Raw genomic sequence first — 19,572 nt, forward strand, 5'->3', positions numbered from 1 at the left:
CAGCCCACGAAAGATGAAATGCCAGTATGATGGGTTAGGTTTACTGAAGATCAGTTTTGCTTCCAGCAGGGTGGCTTGACCATGTGTTCTCACGTAATTTTGCTGCCTTGAAAGAGAAGTTTCATAATTGACTATTTTATCCTCCAGCAGCATGGACAGAGTGTTAGTTATCAGAAGACATGCCAGTCTCTATGGGGGCCTTACAGCCTTGACACTAGGCTACCATTTCTGCTCTGACAGGAACGGAATGCAACTGAATGACAGCACACACATTCCTAAAAGGTAATGCTCCACTAATAAAACAACTTAAACGTGAAGATTTAGATTCCAAAAATGCCTATTTATTTTTTAAACCAGCTGTCATTTAGCAAGCTTTAGCACTGCTTAACCACTTGCCTATCGGACACTTTCACCCCCTTCCTGCCCAGGCCAATTTTCAGCTTTCAGTGCTGTCGCACTTTGAATGACAGTTGCATAGTCATGCAACACTGTACCCAAATGAAATTTTTTTTTTCCTAGGTAATTACCACTGTGTTTTTTATTTTTTGCTAAACAAATGAAAAAAGACCAAACCAATTGAAAAAAAAGTTTTTTTTTTTTTCTTAGTTTCTGTTATAAAATTTTGCAAACAGGTAATTTTCTCCTTCACTGTGCACTGATAGGTAATACTGATGGACACTGTTGGGACTGTACTGATGTCCCCTTGGGGCTGCACTGATTTCCTCTGATGTGTGAATACAGTTGCCGATTACTGTTTCTCCACTTTCCTCAGCGTGAGGAACGTGCAGCCGATAACTGGAAACTCTATTTACATTGTGATCAGCTGTGTCATTGGACACAGCTGATCAAGTGGTAAAAGGGCACTGTGATTGGCCTTTTACCATTTCATATGATCAGCGATCACAGAGCTCGCTGGGTGCTTGGGGAGGCATGGTTCATGAGGACGTCATATGACACCTTCCCAAAATTAGACGACCATGCTGTAGCCGTCCTTCGGCTATAGTCCGGTCATCAAGTGGTTAAAGTGAAGCTACACTGCATCTGAGCACCACACACTCTATTTAATTAATTTATAATATTCAAACCAAACTTGCACATTCGTGTCTCCATGCTTTATTTTGCTGGGAAATCACTTTTAAAAACACTCCCTGGCATTTCCAGCTGTGGCCATTTTGAGTAAGGGAAGATGATTCATGTAGCATTTACTAATTGGAATCTCTCTGCCTGTAGTTCAGGCATGCAGGCAGGACAATGTGCTTATCTGAGAAAACCCCTCCCACCTTCCTCCCCTCCTGAAGACTCCTGGGATGTATGACACCATTTGTCTAGGCAAGAAACCAGAAAGCAACTGAAGAACTGTTAAAAAAAAAAGGTTACGACAAGTAAATATGATGTACTTTCCTATCTATTTACTAATGCTCACAGCATAAGGATTTAAATTAGTAAATGTTGACAGAGAGTGAAGTTCCGCTTTAAAGCTCACTATAGGCTGACAGACTATGGTAGAAAAGTGCTTTAGGAGTTTTAAGTAAAACCACTCTTAGTGTAGATCAGGCATGTCCAAAGTCTGGCCCGCGGGCCATTTACGGCCCGGGGGTCGGTTTAATACTGCCCTCCAACAGCCCTCCCTGCTCTGTGTAATGTGGCCCTCCCACGGCCCTCCCTTCTATGGCAGACAGTCTTCTGCTTGAGAGCAGAGGGCAGTGCGCATGCCTGTCTGCGGCACGTTCTCCTGGTCTGTGTAAATGCGGCCGTCGCACGGCCCTCCCTTCTGTGGCAGAGTCTTCTGCTTGAGAGCAGTGCGCATGAGGGCCGGGCTTCCAGCGTGAAGTGTGTTTCTCTTCCCCTCCCGGCTGCCGAGCAGAGACTTCAGCTCCAGCTACCTTTTTCACCCTTCACATTAGTGCAGGTAAGTTTTTTTTTTAAATTTATTTTCAATACATTGTGAAAACTCAGCTGTCAGTTGATCTTAATGTTATGAAATGAAAAGTATGTCGTTTGCAAGTAACTTGACATAAAATAATTTTATTTGCATTTAATTGATATGGTTCAAAGAATGTTCGGAAAAATGTTCGGCCCTCCACCATGTTCACTTCATCCAATCTGGCCCTCTTTGAAAAAGGTTTGGACACCCCTGGTGTAGATAAAAAAAAGCCACTCTTCAGAGAAATGGGTCAAGTTATTGGGTTATTCAAACAGTGCTAACTAAAAACTATCGTAAGATTTTTTTTTTTTTTGTGTGTGTGTTTTGGCCTTTAACCCCCTTCTCTCATTCGGTCCCTAAGGTGACATTTCCCAGAACTAGGTACCATATCTGGGACTGGGTTGTCACTAGAAATTAGGAGCCACTCTTATTGGTTCCTCATCATGGAGGATGCTTAGTTTCCTTTTTCCTAATAAAACAAGCTACTGTCATTTTGCCTTGTACAATGGCTGTGCCCATAGAAGTGATAGCTAGATGGAAATAAATTATATACTAGGTGTAAAAATGCATCTCCTAGATTGTAAGCTTGAAAGAGCAGGGCCCTCGATCCCCTCATGTCTTGCATTGTATTGGAATTGTTCTGTCACATGTTCTGTCCCCCTTTGTAATGTACAGCGCTTAGTGAACTATTGGCGCTTTATAAATACTGTATAATAATAATAATAATAATAATAATCTTCCCCATTTAACAATTTATAGTAAAGCACATAAGCAGGGACTTTATTTAAAGTGCACAAATTAAAAGCCTTTTGTCCTAAAAACTGAGGGGAATTTTATCAAAACTGGAACAGCTGTGCATGGCAAGCAATCAGCATTTATCTTTCATTGTCAAAGCTTAAAGGATAAGTTCACCTTTGGGAACATGTAACATGTTCCCAATGCTGCAGCTGCGCCCTCTGCGCCCCCTCCCTCTGACAGATAATTTGGGGAGAGGTTTCCCTGTGCTCTCTGCCAGATTTGAAAACAGCGTGGCTGTGCAGGGCTCCACCCACACAGCGGTGTCCTTCATTCATGGACTTTAATAAATGAATGAACTGCAAGTCTCAACAGCCTTAGCAGCTGTGGGCTTGTAGTTTTCAATGAACTACCAGGGCGCTGTGGAGCAAGGTGGTAGTTCACTGAAGCTTCCTGTCACTATATCTGATTGCTCGTATATCCTGTACAGCAAGCAGATATTCTGACAGGTCTGCAGGAGACCTGCATGGCATCAGCAATCTACTGATCACTGGTGCAATGCTTTCCAGGCTTCTTTGGACAAAAATAATAAATGCACATTTTTTTTTTATGTGCAAAATAAATGTGCATTTATTATTTTTGTCAGAAAGGTGAACTTATCCTTTAACTGAGCAAGCTGAAGATATAAGCCGATTGGTCGCCTTGCGCAGCTGCTCTAGATTCTGTAAAAACAGCGAAGAAATCACACAGTTTCTGAATCAAGCACTGACTGATTTGCTGTATGACCAGCTTTTAGCCATCTCAGAAATCTTGTTTTGACTCAAACTACCACCAACCCGTGATTTTTTTTTTCTTTCAGATATAATTACCAATCACAGCAGTGACTCACCATGCATTCAGTCATACACAAATACTTGGATCAATTTAGACTGAAACTAATTTCTCTAGCAGCATGTTTTTGGATTAAGGGAGAAAGCCCACACTAACACAAGAACATACACACTGCATGCAGAATAAAGCCTTAGTGAGAATTCAATTCAAGACCTCGGCACTGCAAGGGAAAAGTGCTGACCACTGCGACTGCACACTGTTCCCTGGGGCTAGATAAGGTCATTGGACTCTCAAAACCCCCTTTACCTAGTGCTGTGGAACATAACATTCTCTATGTAAAAGCCACATGGATTTTGTTTTTTTTGTTAAATACATTTTAGAAAGAGAGACACAGTTGGCATAAAAATGTTTTGTTTATTACAAATGAAATGACGTGTAACACAAAGACAATGAGCACGCAAGTTATTTGTCACAGTTACAACAAAGCTTAGTCCAGCAAAGCACAAAGAGATGGGGAAAAAAAACTATAAAGACAATTCAAGAACAAAACTAAAACTTTTTAATAATACAAACTCACTGCTGAAACTGCAACTCTTTCCTAGGAGAGCCCTTATGGTGTTCACCCAGAAGTATAAAATACTTGTCATTGTGCCTTACTGTTAGGGTAACACATACCCTGGGATTCATTAAACATTTAAGTCTTCATGCATTCTAAAAGCTACAGTATGGCCAAACCTATTGCTTTGCACATTAAAAATAAGTTGCCACTAATGAAGCGTGTCCCATCTTTGCTACATATCCTATTTTGCAAGGCCTTTCCTGAATGGAGGAGGGCACAATCTCCTATGATATCTCTATTGCAGCCAGCAATACAAGTCTCAGTGATGGACATTTGGTATCAACAGGGGACTGCAGGCTGCATATGTAAAGATTTAAAAGAATGCTGCAGCAGCCAAAGAGATGATACACTTTATTAGAAGGAATACAGATTATTTTTACTGTGAAAATATACAAAAATGGTTTTTGGCCATACTTCAGCTTTAAAGCAACTTTGATGCTGGGGAAAAAAAAAGAATCTAAAGGCTCCTGTTAAAAATGAAATGTACTTGCTCGTCCTGGGGCATGTTCTTAGAAAGTGCGCTCCACCCCTATGAAGAGCACCTGAACGATCTTCACATTTTATGGGCATGTCAGATGCTTGTGTCCTCCAGCTGGCCTCTGCATTTCTACAGGATAAAGGGGTTTGTAGGAGGAACCAATGAGGACACAGACATCCTTTACACACAAAACTCTATTGGGTGAGAATATCCCTTCAGTGACTTTGCTCAGAGGTGGAGCAGAGATGCTACAAAGGAGCGCTGGGACAAGTAAATAATGTGCCTTTTACAGGATTCTTTGTTTAATTTTTTTCCCCGGTGACAGTTGCTTCAAAGGAAGTCTGTGCTGAAGGAAATATGCAGATTGTTATTACTGACTTTGTTCTTCTGAGAGTGCTACTTAGCTTCAATTATGAGTCCATGATCAATAACAAAGGCAGATCAGAAATTGTTACTTCACTTACTGCATGGAATATTCTAGGTCAGAGACACTAGAAGGTGAAGTCAATAATTGCAACCTCTCAGCACAAGTTCCTTTAGGAGTTGGGTAAATCTGCTGTTTGCAGGCTTCAGGTCCTGTGAATAATCTACAACTGGCGTAACTAAAAAGACCAAAGCAAGATATTTCACCAGTCGTGTAATTATTCCTCATCACTTGTCACTGAGGAAGAGATGGACAGATGTCATACAGTGTAAGGGGTGCCTGTACTAGGTCTCATACAAATGGATGCCAGTATAGAGCCACCCTGTATGTGTACTCTGAACACCTTCCCCAGGGGCTGAGTTCAAAATAATGCTCCTCATATTACACTTTACAAATATAATCCTGAGTCAACCAGGCCTTAGAACACAGGAGTTACAGCCTGGATCCCTTATGGATGAGTAGTTTATAGCTGTCCATTATGTTTGCAGCTGCTTATGTTTATGGCCCATTATCAAATGTGGATGATATAACAAAACATCTGCTGTTAGCATATGGCTTATAAGACACCACAGCCTGAAATCCTTGGCCGTGCTGTAGCATCAGAGACAGTATTATTGTACAGACAAAGGAAAAGACATTTGCTCACTGGATGAAATGTACAGCATGTAACAGTCATATATATGCATGTCATTGATTACACAGCTTTACAGTAGCATGCAGATGAGTTATCATAACTAAGAACCTGAGGATTGATGGAAGAAGTAAAGCTGGAGCTTATTTGAAATTAACATGTACCATGCAGGGTAAAACAGGTTCACACTTCTGCCCCCCTCCCCAGTGGCACATGCTTTCCCTTAGTTCCCATCCCACTGCTCAATTTAGCTGCCGAGAGTGAGAAAGGACAGCTTTGTGTAAATTTAATCTGTATCTCTGGTCAGAGCATACACAGCGCGGGCTCCCTACCTCCAATATGACAGCCCCCTCCCATACCTGTAAGTACAAGGTATTTTCTTTGCTCTGGGAATGTGAAACCAGCAAGGAGTGAAAGAAATGTAAGAATGTTCTGATGAAGGGCTACATTGTAAAGTGAATTTGTGGCTCTAAAGGGATTTCTGATAAAATTAGGACCCTTTTTCTTACGGTTCTTTGCTTTAGCAACATCTAGAGTTGTCTACCGCCCAGAATCTCATCAAACAAAGCCTCACCCTCCCTGTGTACAGCATAACTGTGCTTTCTGGTCATGCAGCAATACCAGATCTCACCAGGTGACATAGATAAATTCTGTACTAGTAGTAGAGATGGGAAGGCCTAGTTAAAAAAAAGAAAAAATTGGAAACACAACTTTTTTTCTTGTTCTTTTCAAAGCCATTTTTTTTCTTTTCACCCAGAAAAATAAAAAAAAGTGTGTGGAATATGTTCTTTTACAATGACAAACAATATAGCTGACACATAGTATTTAAGACCATGATGGAAGATTTCTGAGACCTTGTGTAAAGTCCTAAATTATTGCAAGTTCTCTCACCTGAAGACAAGCAAATCCTGGAATACAATTCAGGTAACACTACTTCTCAAACAAAAGAAATATGCATTTCTTTCACTAGGGGGCACTATAAAGGAAAGGTCTCAGTTTAGTTTATCTATGGTTGGACAGACTGTACCTCCTACAGTTGGGTGATTGTTGGGATACAGTAGATGAGTTTCTGTCCTCTTAGGCCTTAATTGACAGGCAAGAGAGTATATTTGTCTGACAAATTTATCTTTATAACCTTTAGATGATTCATATTAATGTTTTCCATCATCCCACCATAATACTTATCTATAGTCTGCTCAATAAAGTGTTTTTTTTCTTTTCCTCCTCTCAGTAAAATGGTGAAACCAACAGCTAGAGTTTGCAGTGCAATTTCTGCTTAGAGCTAAGCTGCAAGTTGCAGATATTGTGAGAAGAAATATGCTTTTCCAAATGCTACAAGGATGAGAAAACACATCCTTACATGCCAGATGTGTCCTAAAGACATTAAAAAATATTTTTATGGAATGAAATGATGAGGGCCATAATGAAAGTGCAAGTAGCTTTTCTCTTCAGAGTTCCCATTCCAGAAACACTCTGCTGCTACTGGATCATCACAAAGTGTTTCTTTACCAGCAGCATCTTCAAGTAAGGAAGTGCTGCAAACCACATAGTCACAAAATACATAATCCCCTCATTTATAGATAAAATGACACCTGAAAAGCAGGAGAACATTGATCAAGCTCTTCATAGAGCAATATATGCTTCTGGATCAGCATTGTCAACTGAAAATACATATTGGCAGGAAGCTTTTAAATTATTATGAGGGGAAGGGGTTGGTTAACTGTTCTCATGCAGGGGCGTATTTACCACAAGGCAAACGGAATTTGCCTAGGGCGGCATTTTTTCAGGGGGCCAGCGCCGCCCCCCCGAAAGAAGGGAAGGAGGAAAGGACACACACAGCATGGGCACCAGGTGGGATCCAAGAGAGGCTGAGGGCTGCCTGATGGTGTATGCAGAGCCTGATTCTTGTTCCCAGGGATGTCCGGTGCTGTGAAGGTGAGTGTCTTCTTTCTCACCGGGGTGGGTGGGGGGCTGCCAGTGCATGGGGGGGTGATGGTAGTGGAAGGTTCTCTCAGGTGGGGTGTTGTTGGTCAATATCAGGCTCTTATAGTGGGGGAGGGGGGTATTTGTCATATTTGTCAGTGTCAGGGTCTCTCCATGGGAGGGGGGGGGGGCGATTTTTTTGTTGCCTAGGGCAGCACAAAACCTAAATACACCACTGTTCTCATGTACAGGTGCATCTCAATAAATTAGAATATTATCAAAAAGTGCATTTATTTCAGAAATTCAATTCAAAAAGTGAAACTCATATAGATTCATTACACACAGAGTGATAAATTTCAAGCCTTTCTTTCTTTTAATTTAGATGATTAGGGCTTACCGCTAGTGAAAACCCAAAATTCAGTATCTCAGAGAATCAGACTATTGTGAAAAAGTTCAATATGGTAGTTTTATAGTGTCACACTCGAATCAGTTAACTCAAAACACCTGTAAAGGTTTTCTGAGCTTTTAAATGGTCTCTCAAGTCTGGTTCAATAGATAATATAATCATGGGGAAGACTGCTGACTTGACAGTTCTCCAGAAGCCAGTGACTGACACCTTCCACAACGAGGGTAAGTCACAAATGGCCATTGCTAAAGAAGCTGGCTGTTCACAGAGTGCTGTATCCAAGCATATTAGTGGAAAGTTGAGTGGAAGGAAAAAGGTACACAAGCAACAGGGATAACAGCAGCCTTGAGAGGATTGCGAAGCAAAGGCCATTCAAGAATTTGGGGGAGATTCACAAGGAGTGGACTACAGCAGGTGTCAGTGCTTCAAAAGCCACCACCCACAGCCGTATGGGCTACAACTGTTGCATTCCTTGTGTCAAGCCACTCCTGAACCAGAGACAACATCAGAAGCGTCCTACCTGGGCTAAGGAGGCTGGAGACTAAGGAGAAAGGACTGGACTGTTGCTCAGTGGTCCAAAGTCCTATTTTTTGATGAAAGTAAATTTTGCATTTCATTTGGAAATCAAGGTTCCAGAGTCTGGAGGAAGAGTGTAGAGGCACAGAATCCATGTTGCATGAGGTCCAGTGTGAAGTTTCCACAGTCAATGATAATTTGGGGAGCCATGTCATCTGCTGGTGTTGGTCCACTGTGTTTTATCAAGTCCAAAGTCAGTGCAGCCCTCTATCAGGAAATTCTAGAGCACTTCATGCTTCCCTCTGCTGACCAGTTTTATGGCGATGCTGATTTAATTTTCTAGCAGGACTTGGCACCTGCCCACACTGACAAATGTACCAATACCTGGTTTAATGATCATGGTACCACTGCGTGATTGGCCAGCAAACTCGCTGGACCTAACCCCATAGAGAATCTGTGAGGTTTTGAGAGACACCAGACCCAAAAATGCAGATGAGCTGAAGGCCGATATCAAAGCAACCCGGGCTTCTATAACACCTCAGCAGTGCTACAGGCTGATTGCCTTCATGCCACATTGATGCAGTAATTCATGCAAAAGGAACCCCGACCAAGTATTGAGTGCATACTATACTGCACATGAACATACTTCTCAGTAAGCCAACATTTCTGTATTAAAAATCCTTTTTTATTGGTCTTATGTAATATTCTAATTTTCTGAGATACTGAATTATGGGTTTTCACTAGCGGTAAGCCATAATCATCAAAATTAAAAAAAAGAAATGCTTGAAATATATCACTCTGTGTGCAATGAATCTACATAATATAGGAGTTTCACTTTTGAACTAAATTACTGAAACAAACATTTTGATGATATTCTAAGTTATTGAGATGCACCTGAAATCAGAGGCGTAACTAGAACCTTCAGAGGCCCGATGCAAGAAACTCTGAGTGGCCCCCTGACCCCCCCCTCCCTTCCCATCGGTCCTGGGCCCCCTCCCATTGGTATGTGGCATGAATTATACCCCATGCTGAACTCGACCCTGTCAAGTGAATGGTGCTGCTCTGCAAGCACACCACAACTGCGTGCAATGCACATGGTTGTGGCATGCTAGTGCAGGGTTGAAGGGGTTAAAGTAGGCGGTGCAGAGGTAATACACCTCCTTACTGCTTGTCAAATGATCTCTGAAGAGCCATCTGAATGCCGATTGATCTTCAGAGACCAAAGCATGTGTGAACAAGCCCTTAATAATTTTTTTTAAATTTTTCTAAACAGTTTCTAGAAGTTTATTTTATTTTTAACAGCCCAGTTGGGGGCTTTGCTGAGATAGCACTTTTGAGACAGCATGTGGTTTGATGCATGTGAAAATGCATGTCTTAGCAGATGTGTGGGGGTACCATTAACAAATAATGGCACTGCTGCGTGTCTACTAAAGGTCAGTATGTTTCCATGTGTGTCAGCAACGCCACAATTGTGTGCTCATTCCTGACATGCAAAGATGTGAACTTGGCCTTATAGTGGGCTCACCTCGGTGTGCTGTGGTTTAATGGTATACATTTTACACTTCGTTTTAGATGCACTACCATTGAATTCTATTAGGCAGTGCGTTTTCTGAAAGCACATCAAATATGCAGCATGAAGGACGTTGTGTGCTTTCATGAAAATGCATGTCTTAAAATAGTTCATTAGGAGCATACCTTAAACTGCATTTAAACCACAATCACACTGCGACCAAACTGCGAGCACACTTATGTGAGTCCACTATTAGACCCCCTGGACTGATCAAGTTCGCCTTTGCGATTTTCAGGGGGACCCGATTGGACTCTCCACTGTCCTCTATGGAGTGACAGATATCCAATCTGATTCACTAAAACAGACAGATGGGGATTTGTTCCCCTTCTGTCCAGCGGATTGGATGGCAATTGGGTGTAAATGGACAGGCGGTGTCTGGGTCCGCTATGCATAAACGAAGCAGACACGGATTTGTCATCTGTCTGCTCAGAGGGGATCAGTAGACAGTGGAGTCCATCCATGAGAAAGCGGCCTTAGGGATAAGGAAAGAGTGAACAGGTGGGGGTCTGTGTAAAAAGAGTATGTGTTCATGAAGAGTAGAGTATGGCTCCATGCACACTAGTGTTTTGTTTGAGCTCCTGGAAGCTGTTATCCGCGTGATTTTTTTATGTTCCTAGCAGCTAAGAATATGCATGCATCATACATACTAGGGGGGGGGGGGTTCAACTGGGGGAATCAATGGTGGAGAAGGATCTGGGAGATCTGGTAGATCACAAGCTTAATAATGGCATGCAATGCCAAGCTGTGGTTTCTAAAGCGAGCAAAATCCTCTCTTGTATTAAAAGAGGTATAGACTCCAGAGAGAGAGACATCATATTACCCCGGTACAATTCATCAGTAAAACCGCATATGGAATATACAGTTCACTTTTGGGCACCAATTCACAAAAAGAACATTGGGGAACTGGAGAAAGTACAGAGAAGGGCAACCAAACTGATAAGAGGCATGGAGGAGCTCAGCTATGGGGAAAGATTAGAGGAACTGAATGTATTCTCTCTTGAGAAGAGGAGATTAAGGGGGGATATGATCAACATGTATAAATACATCAGTGGTTCATATAGTGAACTGGGTGTAGAGCTATTCACCTTGAGGTCATCACAGAGGACAAGGGGGCACTCTTTACGTCTGGAGGAAAGGAAATTTAATCTCCAAACACGGAAAGGTTTCTTCACAGTAAGAGCTGTGAAAATGTGGAATAGACTCCCTCAAGAGTTAGTTCTGGCCAGCTCAGTGGAATGCTTTAAAAAAGGCCTGGATCTTTCTTGGATACACAGAATATAACTGGATACTAACATTTATAGGTAAAGTTGATCCAGGGAATGTCCGATTGCCTCTCGGGGGATCAGGAAGGAATTTTTTTCCCAGCAGGAGCAAATTGTTTCATGCCTTCCTGGGGCTTTTTTGCCTTCCTCTGGATCAACTGTGGGTATAGCATTATAACTTTTTTTTTTTCCTATGGTTGAACTGGATGGACTTTTGTCTTTTTTTCAGCCAGACTAACTATGTAACTATGTAGCTAAATAGTGTTACGCTATGTGTCCATGCATACTTTTGGGAGCATTTTTCTGGCATGCCTAAATGCTACTAAAATGCTCCTAACAGCTTTTTTCTAGCTTTTTTTTCTGCATGTACTGTAAAAACACTAATAAACGCTAATGCTCCTAAACGCTACTATAAGCTGGAGCAAAAATGCTATCAGCGGTTTTCATCCAAATTTTTATTCTAGCGTTTTTTGAGCTCATAAAAAAACGCTAGTGTGCATGGAGCCTGAAGGTGTGCAGAGAAAGTGCAAAGGTTGCATTATAGAAACAGGACAGTTAGAGTAGTAAACAGATTTCTGGGGTGTAAAGCAGACAGGAGAAAGATAAAGCAACAGGAAGAAAGGTCAGGAGGATCGGTGATAACTTGCTGCATGATTGTCCAGGGAAAGTAGAGAGAGGTGCAGACTGCTGGAGGTGAGATGAGCCGGGATCAGTGAGACCAAGGAAAAAGGTGAAGTGACACGAAGGAGAACATGCTGAGGTCAGGAGTGGAGCTTAGAAGGATGGGAGTGATCAACGGTTGCAGGAACAAGGAGAGATAAGACAAAGTTGGAGTGACTGAAACAGTAGTGAGAATGACAGTCTCTCCTGCCAGGCAAGAGAAGCGGCAGAAGCTCCCTGTGTGCCCCCCTTACCACAGAGACAACGCCCGGTGCAGGCTCTTCACTGAGCATCCATGCTGTCCTTCCTGCTGTATGGGGGCAGAACACCAGGGCCCGGTTGCAAATGCGACCTTTGTGACACTGGTAGTTCTGCTACTGGTTGAAATGTTCTTAATTTATACTGTCCTTGTTATTCTACTTGTAATTAAAAATACAATATTAAAGAGCAAGTTATGTTTACTGAATAAACTGTACTTTTATTTCAAGCATACTTTTATATACACTGCTTTTCACGTTCCCAGTGTAACAAAATGACTTTCAATTTATAAAACTAATAATTTTTTTTTCCAATTTTTAAGAAATCTTCCAATTTTCCTAAAAAAAAAAAAATCAGGGAAAATGTCTACTTAGGAGTAACGGGTACTTCCAAATACAATGAGAATTCCCTCCAGGTGTTTTAGAGGGAATTTGGAGGCATACATTTACAAATATGATATACCTCTCTCTGTAATTCTGTTGTGACAACTTTCTCATTTTAAAGGTATATTCCACCTTTTTGTAAAAATACACACATTCATATTTCAAAACAAAAAAGTGCATTCATTAATTTTTTGCATTGGGGCATGCATAGCATTGCAACTGTGATCAGTGCATCACAGATGCAATGCACAGGCCCCTGCAGACTATTGCTCCAGGTCCATAGAAATATACAGACCCACTGTTATGGGGCTGGAGCAAATCATCAATGGACTACAAGTGTGTTGATGTCACCGCACTTGTACTCCATTGAATCTCTCTGTCACAGTGGTACATGGGACTTGTAGTCTTCTATTCACAGATCCCTATGAATAGATGATATGGCTGTGTAGGTGGAGCCACACACAGCCACTCTGAATTCAAGAAAAACAAGATGCTTAGGGAAAAGGATCCCTGCAATTCAGGTAAAAGAGGGGCTGTGAAATATGGATATAATATGAAACATGGTCAAAAAGGTAGAATTAAAGAGACTCCTGGGGAAAAATAAATTGCTGCAGGGATATGCAGGTACCTATTTGCCAAATTCTAGGTCATTCTGAAACTTTAGGGAAGTAGCAAAGCTTGCTGTTAAGAAAACAACCGACATTCCTAATGGCCCGTCACTGGCCAACAGAAATGTGCAAGAAGCATGAATGGCCAGCACACTACAGGAAGTACTGGAACACTGACTGTCAGAACATGCTTACTGATGTTTCTTGGTTGGAAAATCAATCAGACAAGACTTATTATACCAGCTCATTTCTACCGTCTTTTCCTGGTGTCTGCAACAGTCCCCCCCTCCTCCCCATCTCTATAGACATGAACATGACTGGTTGAAGGGAAATGTCTTTAGTGCTACTATATACTTGGAAGATAGGAGGACTTTTTGTGTTTTTTTTATGAATGCGATACATGTAAATATCATCTGTTTCAGAATGTACTTCACATTCTGAGAGATCAGCCTCTCTAAAGATGGAGCTTGTCCTTTAATTTAAACCAAGAGATTATATAAATACCAAAAATTACTGGCTCTAGTTTAGCCATGTTTGCATGAAAGAGATCAAAAATTTTAATCCAAATCCATAAAAATAAAATAGACTTGGCCAAATTGTTTCATGTGTTTAACAATGGCTGGAGCTTTAATGTTCAGACACTGCTAGATTTGCCTTTTCCACTTTGTAAGCATACCCTTTGAAGCTATTCCTGTACAGTGGTCGCAGGCGACATCAAAACCCAGGGATATTTCCAATCAGCATCTGCGGCAGAGCTTCGCACACATTCTTTGGTTTATTTGAAGAAAAAAAAAAACAAAATTCAGTGGTAAACAGTTTTCATAATCCCTTTATATATTAAAATGGCCTTTGGTTATCAAAAAAAAAGTCTACTTCTCTACTTTACTCAGCAATATATTTCACACTGATCTAGATTACAGGCAGTGTCTGAAACAGATGTACAATAAAATATTCCCTTCATATGGACCCAAAATATAATAAAGAAAAAATCTTCAAAATTTATCATGGATATAGCAAACTGTCCAAGTCCCTTTATACGATTTTTGATCACTGTGCTGACATTATATGGAGATTTTTTTTTTTTCATTGAGGAATCAACTAAAGCAGCTTAGCAGTACATTAATACTGACAGACAGCATCTTACACTATTAGTTTAACACTGAGGTGAAGGCAGTGGACATTGATGTGACAACAAAGAGGCATCGCTGACAGGACCCGAGGTTTATGTCAGTCCAATCTCTTCCAGCACGCTTCGTGGTGTCTCTGCTTCCTATGGAGGAAACACAAGGACTACAATCAGCTCCAGACAACAAAACATAGCAACAGGTAAGAAGCAAGTTACAGTACACAGGCAATAGTTGAACTGGAGTATGGTTAGCATATCACGATTAGTTATTTCCATCCATGAAAAGGATAAGGTCTTGTACACACTAGCTGCTTTTCCTCTTTTATAGTGCAGCCACATTCACATGACAGTAAGATAACTACACTGCCAGACAACCTGCAGACAATTTTTCCCCAAATCTTGGAACATTTGAGATGAATAGACAGTCCCCCCCATCCACAGGTTATTATAGAACAAACGTCTCATTTTAGGGCTCATGCACACACATTTGTAACACCGCACTTTAAAAAATGTTTTTAATTCTAATTTTTTTTTTAATTTTACACTCTCACTTGCTATTTTTTTTTTATAATTTTTATACTTATCACTGGGATTATAAATATACCCTGTGATAGCAATAGGCAGTGATCCCAGAACTCTCCTCTGCCCTTCAGAGCATCTGATCACACCAAGATCAATGTGATCAGATGCTTTCCCAATTGTGCTGTTTACATCTGGCAAAACTAGAAGTGATGAAATGCTCATCGTTTCTTATACCATAGAGAAGCTTGGAGCCGCTCCAGTCTCTGATTACCTCTAAGGTCAGGCAGCAGAAGTCGGCTGGTCACTCTGGTCTTCTGGAGGGATGAGAGAGGCTTCTGGAGGCCACGTAAAGCGGTGGGAAGGAGAACACCCCCTCCCAATGCTTGTATAAGCAATCCAAAGCCTAATTAGTTGCTAGGATTGCTTTTGGAAGGAAGCAAATCGTCAACTGGTTGTCAAGTGGTTAAGCTTTGACAATAAAACCTGGGAGCTGATTGGTTTCTATGCAGAGCTGCACCAGGTTTTGCATGCTCCAGTTTTAGTAAATCTCCCTCTACATGTCCATGCACACATAGGCATTTAGAGCTGTTTACAGACAGGGGTGTTTAAAGGCAGAAAACCCCCCACTGCCAGCGCTTACAGGAGCAGCTGTGTTTTGGCAGAAAAAAAAACACTGAAAGAATGGAAATACGCATTAATACTACACGCGTCAAGCTCTTGAGCATGAATTAATTTCAATGGGTGGAATTCTCGCCAATTAAATTAATTAATGCCCTTGATGTGCCCAAATGGCAAAAAGTAGCTGACAAGAGGAAAGGTTCTTAGGAGAGGCTAGCCAATTCCCTCTATGCATGGTCCTTAGGTCCAGTTCTGGGGAACATTGTTTGGTACTCTGAATGGAGCATCTAAAACAAGTAGACATTGGTGCTATTTTTACTTTGCACATTCAGGACTGAATTTCCTTATTGTGTGTGCAGGAAATCAATGTGTCAGTGGCGGAACTACCAGGGTCTCAAAGGTCACACTAGTGACTGGCCCCTGGCATTCTGCCACTGTAGGGTTTCCCATCTTGGCAGGAAGGGGATCCACTGCGGGACAAAAGTAAAGGGCTCCAGATCAGTGGGAAGGACCCCAGTCCTCGTTTTGATTGGTGCAAGGCATTGTCACTCTAGTCTTTGTCTGGTCAATCACTGAGTTACCTCCCATGTTGACTGTTGAGAGGGAAGTGGATGATGTGTTGATGATTGGGGGACTGCAGATCAGCAGCTGTAGTCCATAATACAATGTGGGGTGTGGACAGTGAGACTAGTGCGGCAAGCATTGTGTGAGGGAAGCTAAGCTCCGGGACTGGGGTCTGGTCTTCTATATCAGAGTGTGCGTATATAATATATGAGGGGCAGAAGCCATTGTGTGTGTATATATATATATATATATATATATATATATATATATATATAGTCATTGTACATCTGTGCAGTCACTAGGTCTGTCTTCATGTTGTCAGTGACCTTGTAGAGCTAACCATATACAGTTTAATGTGATTGTATGCTAGAATTGTTTCTAATTTAGGAACTCTTTAATGACTGGCATAGTACCACTGGATTGGCATACGGCCAATGTGGTGCCTATATTTAAAAAGGGGTCAAAATCTTTACCAAGTAATTATAGACCTGTTAGTTTAATATTTATAGCTGGGAAGATACTGGAGAGTTTAATAAGAGACCACATAGATGAGTTCTTGATGGAAAAAAAATATTTTAAGTAACAGACAGCATGGATTCATGAAAGACAGAGGCTGTCAAACAAATCTGCTTTCTTTTTATGAGGAGGTGAGCAAAACCTTGGACAGAGGGGTGGCGGTGGATGTGGTATACTTGGATTTTGCAAAAGCATTTGACACAGTTCCCCACACACGGCTAATGGGTACCATATAGGGTCTGGGATTAAAAATACAGTTTTAGTCTTTGCAGGTGACACCAAGCTGTGCAGTGGAATAATGTCCTTACAGGATGTCTCCAACTTACAAGTCAACCTCAATGCACTGTTTAATTGGGCAACTATGTGGCAAATGAGATTTAATGTTGATAAATGTAAGGTTATGCACTTGGGGGCTAAGAATATGCATGCATCATACATACTAGGGGGGTACAATTGGGGGAATCAATGGTGGAGAAGGATCTGGGAGTTCTGATAGATCACAAGCTTAATAATGGCATGCAATGCCAAGCTGCGGTATCTAAAGCAAGCAAAATCCTCTCTTGTATTAAAAGAGGTATAGACTCCAGAGAGAGAGATATCATTCTACCCCTGTACAAACCATTAGTAACACCTCATCTGGAATATGCAGTTCATTTTTGGGCACCAATTCACAAAAAGAACATTGGGGAACTGGAGAAAGTACAGAGAAGGGCAACCAAACTGATAAGAGGCATGGAGGAGCTCAGCTATGAGGAAAGATTAGAGGAACTGAATTTATTCTCTTTTGATAAGAGAAGATTAAGGGGCGATATAAATACATCAGTGGTTCATAAAGTGAACTCAGTGTAGAGTTATTCACCCTGAGGTCATCACAGAGGACAAGGGGGCACTCTTTACATCTGGAGAAAAAGAAATTTAATCTCCAAACACGGAAAGGTTTCTTCACAGTAAGAGATGTGGAATAGACTCCCTCAAGAGTTGGTTTTGGCCAGCTCAGTGGATTGCTTTAAAAAAAGCCTGGATTCTTTCCTAGATACACAGAATATAACTGGATACTGACATTTATAGGTAAAGTTGATCCAGGGAATATCCGATTTCCTCTCGGGGGATCAGGAAGGAATTGTTTCCCCTGCAGGAGCAAATTGGATCGTGCTTTGCTGAGTTTCTTTAGCCTTCCTCTGGATCAACTGTGGGTGTAGGATTATAACTTTTTTTTTTCTGGTTGAACTGGATGGACCTTTTTCAGTCAGACTAACTATGTAACTATGTAAGGTAGCACAATTAGATTGTATAGTGTAAGGTTGGACAATATGAGAAGGGAAGGGCCCTTCCTGGTTTCTTGCAACAGGGCCCTGAAGGTTCTAGTTACACCTATACAATGTGTAAAGACAAAAAACAAATATGGTATCCATATTTGAAGACAGCATAGCCTACAAGAGGGTATTAATGTGTGTCTCCATATTTTTATTAGCAGATCTGAAAATGTATTGCAGGACACACAAGAATAAACATAAGCAGGTTTTATTATATATCTTGTTTTCTTATACAATCAATGAAGTACTCGTTATGGCAACTGGAAATGTTCAGATTTGGCTTTTTGCTCTGCGGTATTGGCACAATAGAACGTTGTGCCTGGGCTCATGTTCCAAAGTCCATCTACAAAGAGTCCTTCAGGATAACAAAAACAAAATATGAACATTTCTGTTCCACATAAAGGATGCTTCAAAACCCCAGACAGTCATAACACAAGATAACTAAAGAATACATATAACAAAGTTGATCATTTCACTGCTCTGCTTTCAGATCACACATCTTCTGGAAAAGAATTACACTTTAAGGATGCTAAAAGTCTCTCTCACTTTCAAAAAGCACATTTATTTCTGTTCAATCATTTGCAGAGACTGTTTATTATGGTTATTTTTCTGATACGGTAACATAAGCAGATAAATTGATTGCATATGGAATAATTAGTCCACTATGGCTACCCAGTGGATGGACATATGGTCATTGACCAGATATGTAGCAGGATAGTACATCCAGTTTCACAGCCAATTCCATCCCCTGCTAACAATACTCAACCACTAAAGAGAAAAGAATTATTAACATAATTAATAATAGAATGGTGATGTTTATATTAATATTGAAAGAAGACTTACTTTAGCATCCTAAAATAAGGGCAGAGCAATGAAAGGGAAAAAAGATTATATTAAAAAGCAGTCTTTAAACAAATATGAGAACATCATTATTAACTTGTCAAACAAAATCACCACTGAAGGGACACCCTCATAAAAGAAAAGTAATGAATGGCAATGGCAAGAGTGGACTATTGTTATTAATTAAATTGTTATTTTATGTGATCCACCCAAATTTTCCTAGCTCCATAAACCTGCTATATACACATTTCCAGAAGTTTGGTAGGCTAAATAATATAGGATTCAGGAGCCAATTAGCTTTCAATGACAAAGGAAAGTCCCCAAAAGGTGCCAGATTTAGGACAGTTAGCAGAATTACCTACTTAGCTTATAGAATCTTTCCACATTTCAGGTAAAACGCCTTTAAAACAATCTGTATATATATTTCATACCATTAGAATGTTTCATCCATTAGTTTAAGTGAAACAGGCCAAAGAGGTGTTTGAGGTTGGAAATGCTCACTCTATGGCTTTTCTGAAGACTCCTGGTTTCAAAAAGAAACCCGGCACTCACAGAACCTCTATGGCTGGGGAGTAACCATAGCACGTAGGGATATGGAAACATTATTTGAGGTATGAAACCAGGCCCCTGAACAATAAAAAAATGAACACAATTCTTTGCATTATTTAATCTAAAAGCAAAGTGGAGAAACAGGCGATGTATCAGCTGACATGCAAAAAAGATTTTCATTAGCTGTACTTTGACATGTTTTGATTGCACAATAATTATTGTCCCACAATACTCTGCTGAGTAGACCCAGAGCTCTCCAGTCAGCAGGTTCCCATTCTCAACTACTGGCAGGGAAC

General features: G+C 40.9%; 1 protein-coding gene across 4 annotated transcripts in view; it reads right to left on the reverse strand.

The window, feature by feature from the left end:
* Positions 1-3,884: 3,884 nt before the first annotated feature.
* AP1S2 (adaptor related protein complex 1 subunit sigma 2) overlaps positions 3,885-19,572 on the reverse strand; it is a 144,463-nt gene continuing 128,775 nt past the window's right edge. For all 4 annotated transcript variants that reach the window (XM_089693639.1, XM_089693643.1, XM_089693645.1 and 1 more), the window contains one exon: positions 3,885-14,498. Coding sequence is in view for 1 of the 4 variants with exons in the window: in XM_089693643.1 (XP_089549769.1) it covers positions 14,451-14,498 (48 nt within the window). In the remaining 3 variants the exon portion in view is untranslated. The remainder of the gene's footprint in view (positions 14,499-19,572) is intronic.

The sequence above is a fragment of the Staurois parvus genome, unplaced genomic scaffold, assembly GCF_062004578.1.
Source record: "Staurois parvus isolate SC_StPar_1 unplaced genomic scaffold, SC_StPar_1.0 ptg000635l, whole genome shotgun sequence".
Lineage (NCBI taxonomy): Eukaryota > Metazoa > Chordata > Amphibia > Anura > Ranidae > Staurois > Staurois parvus.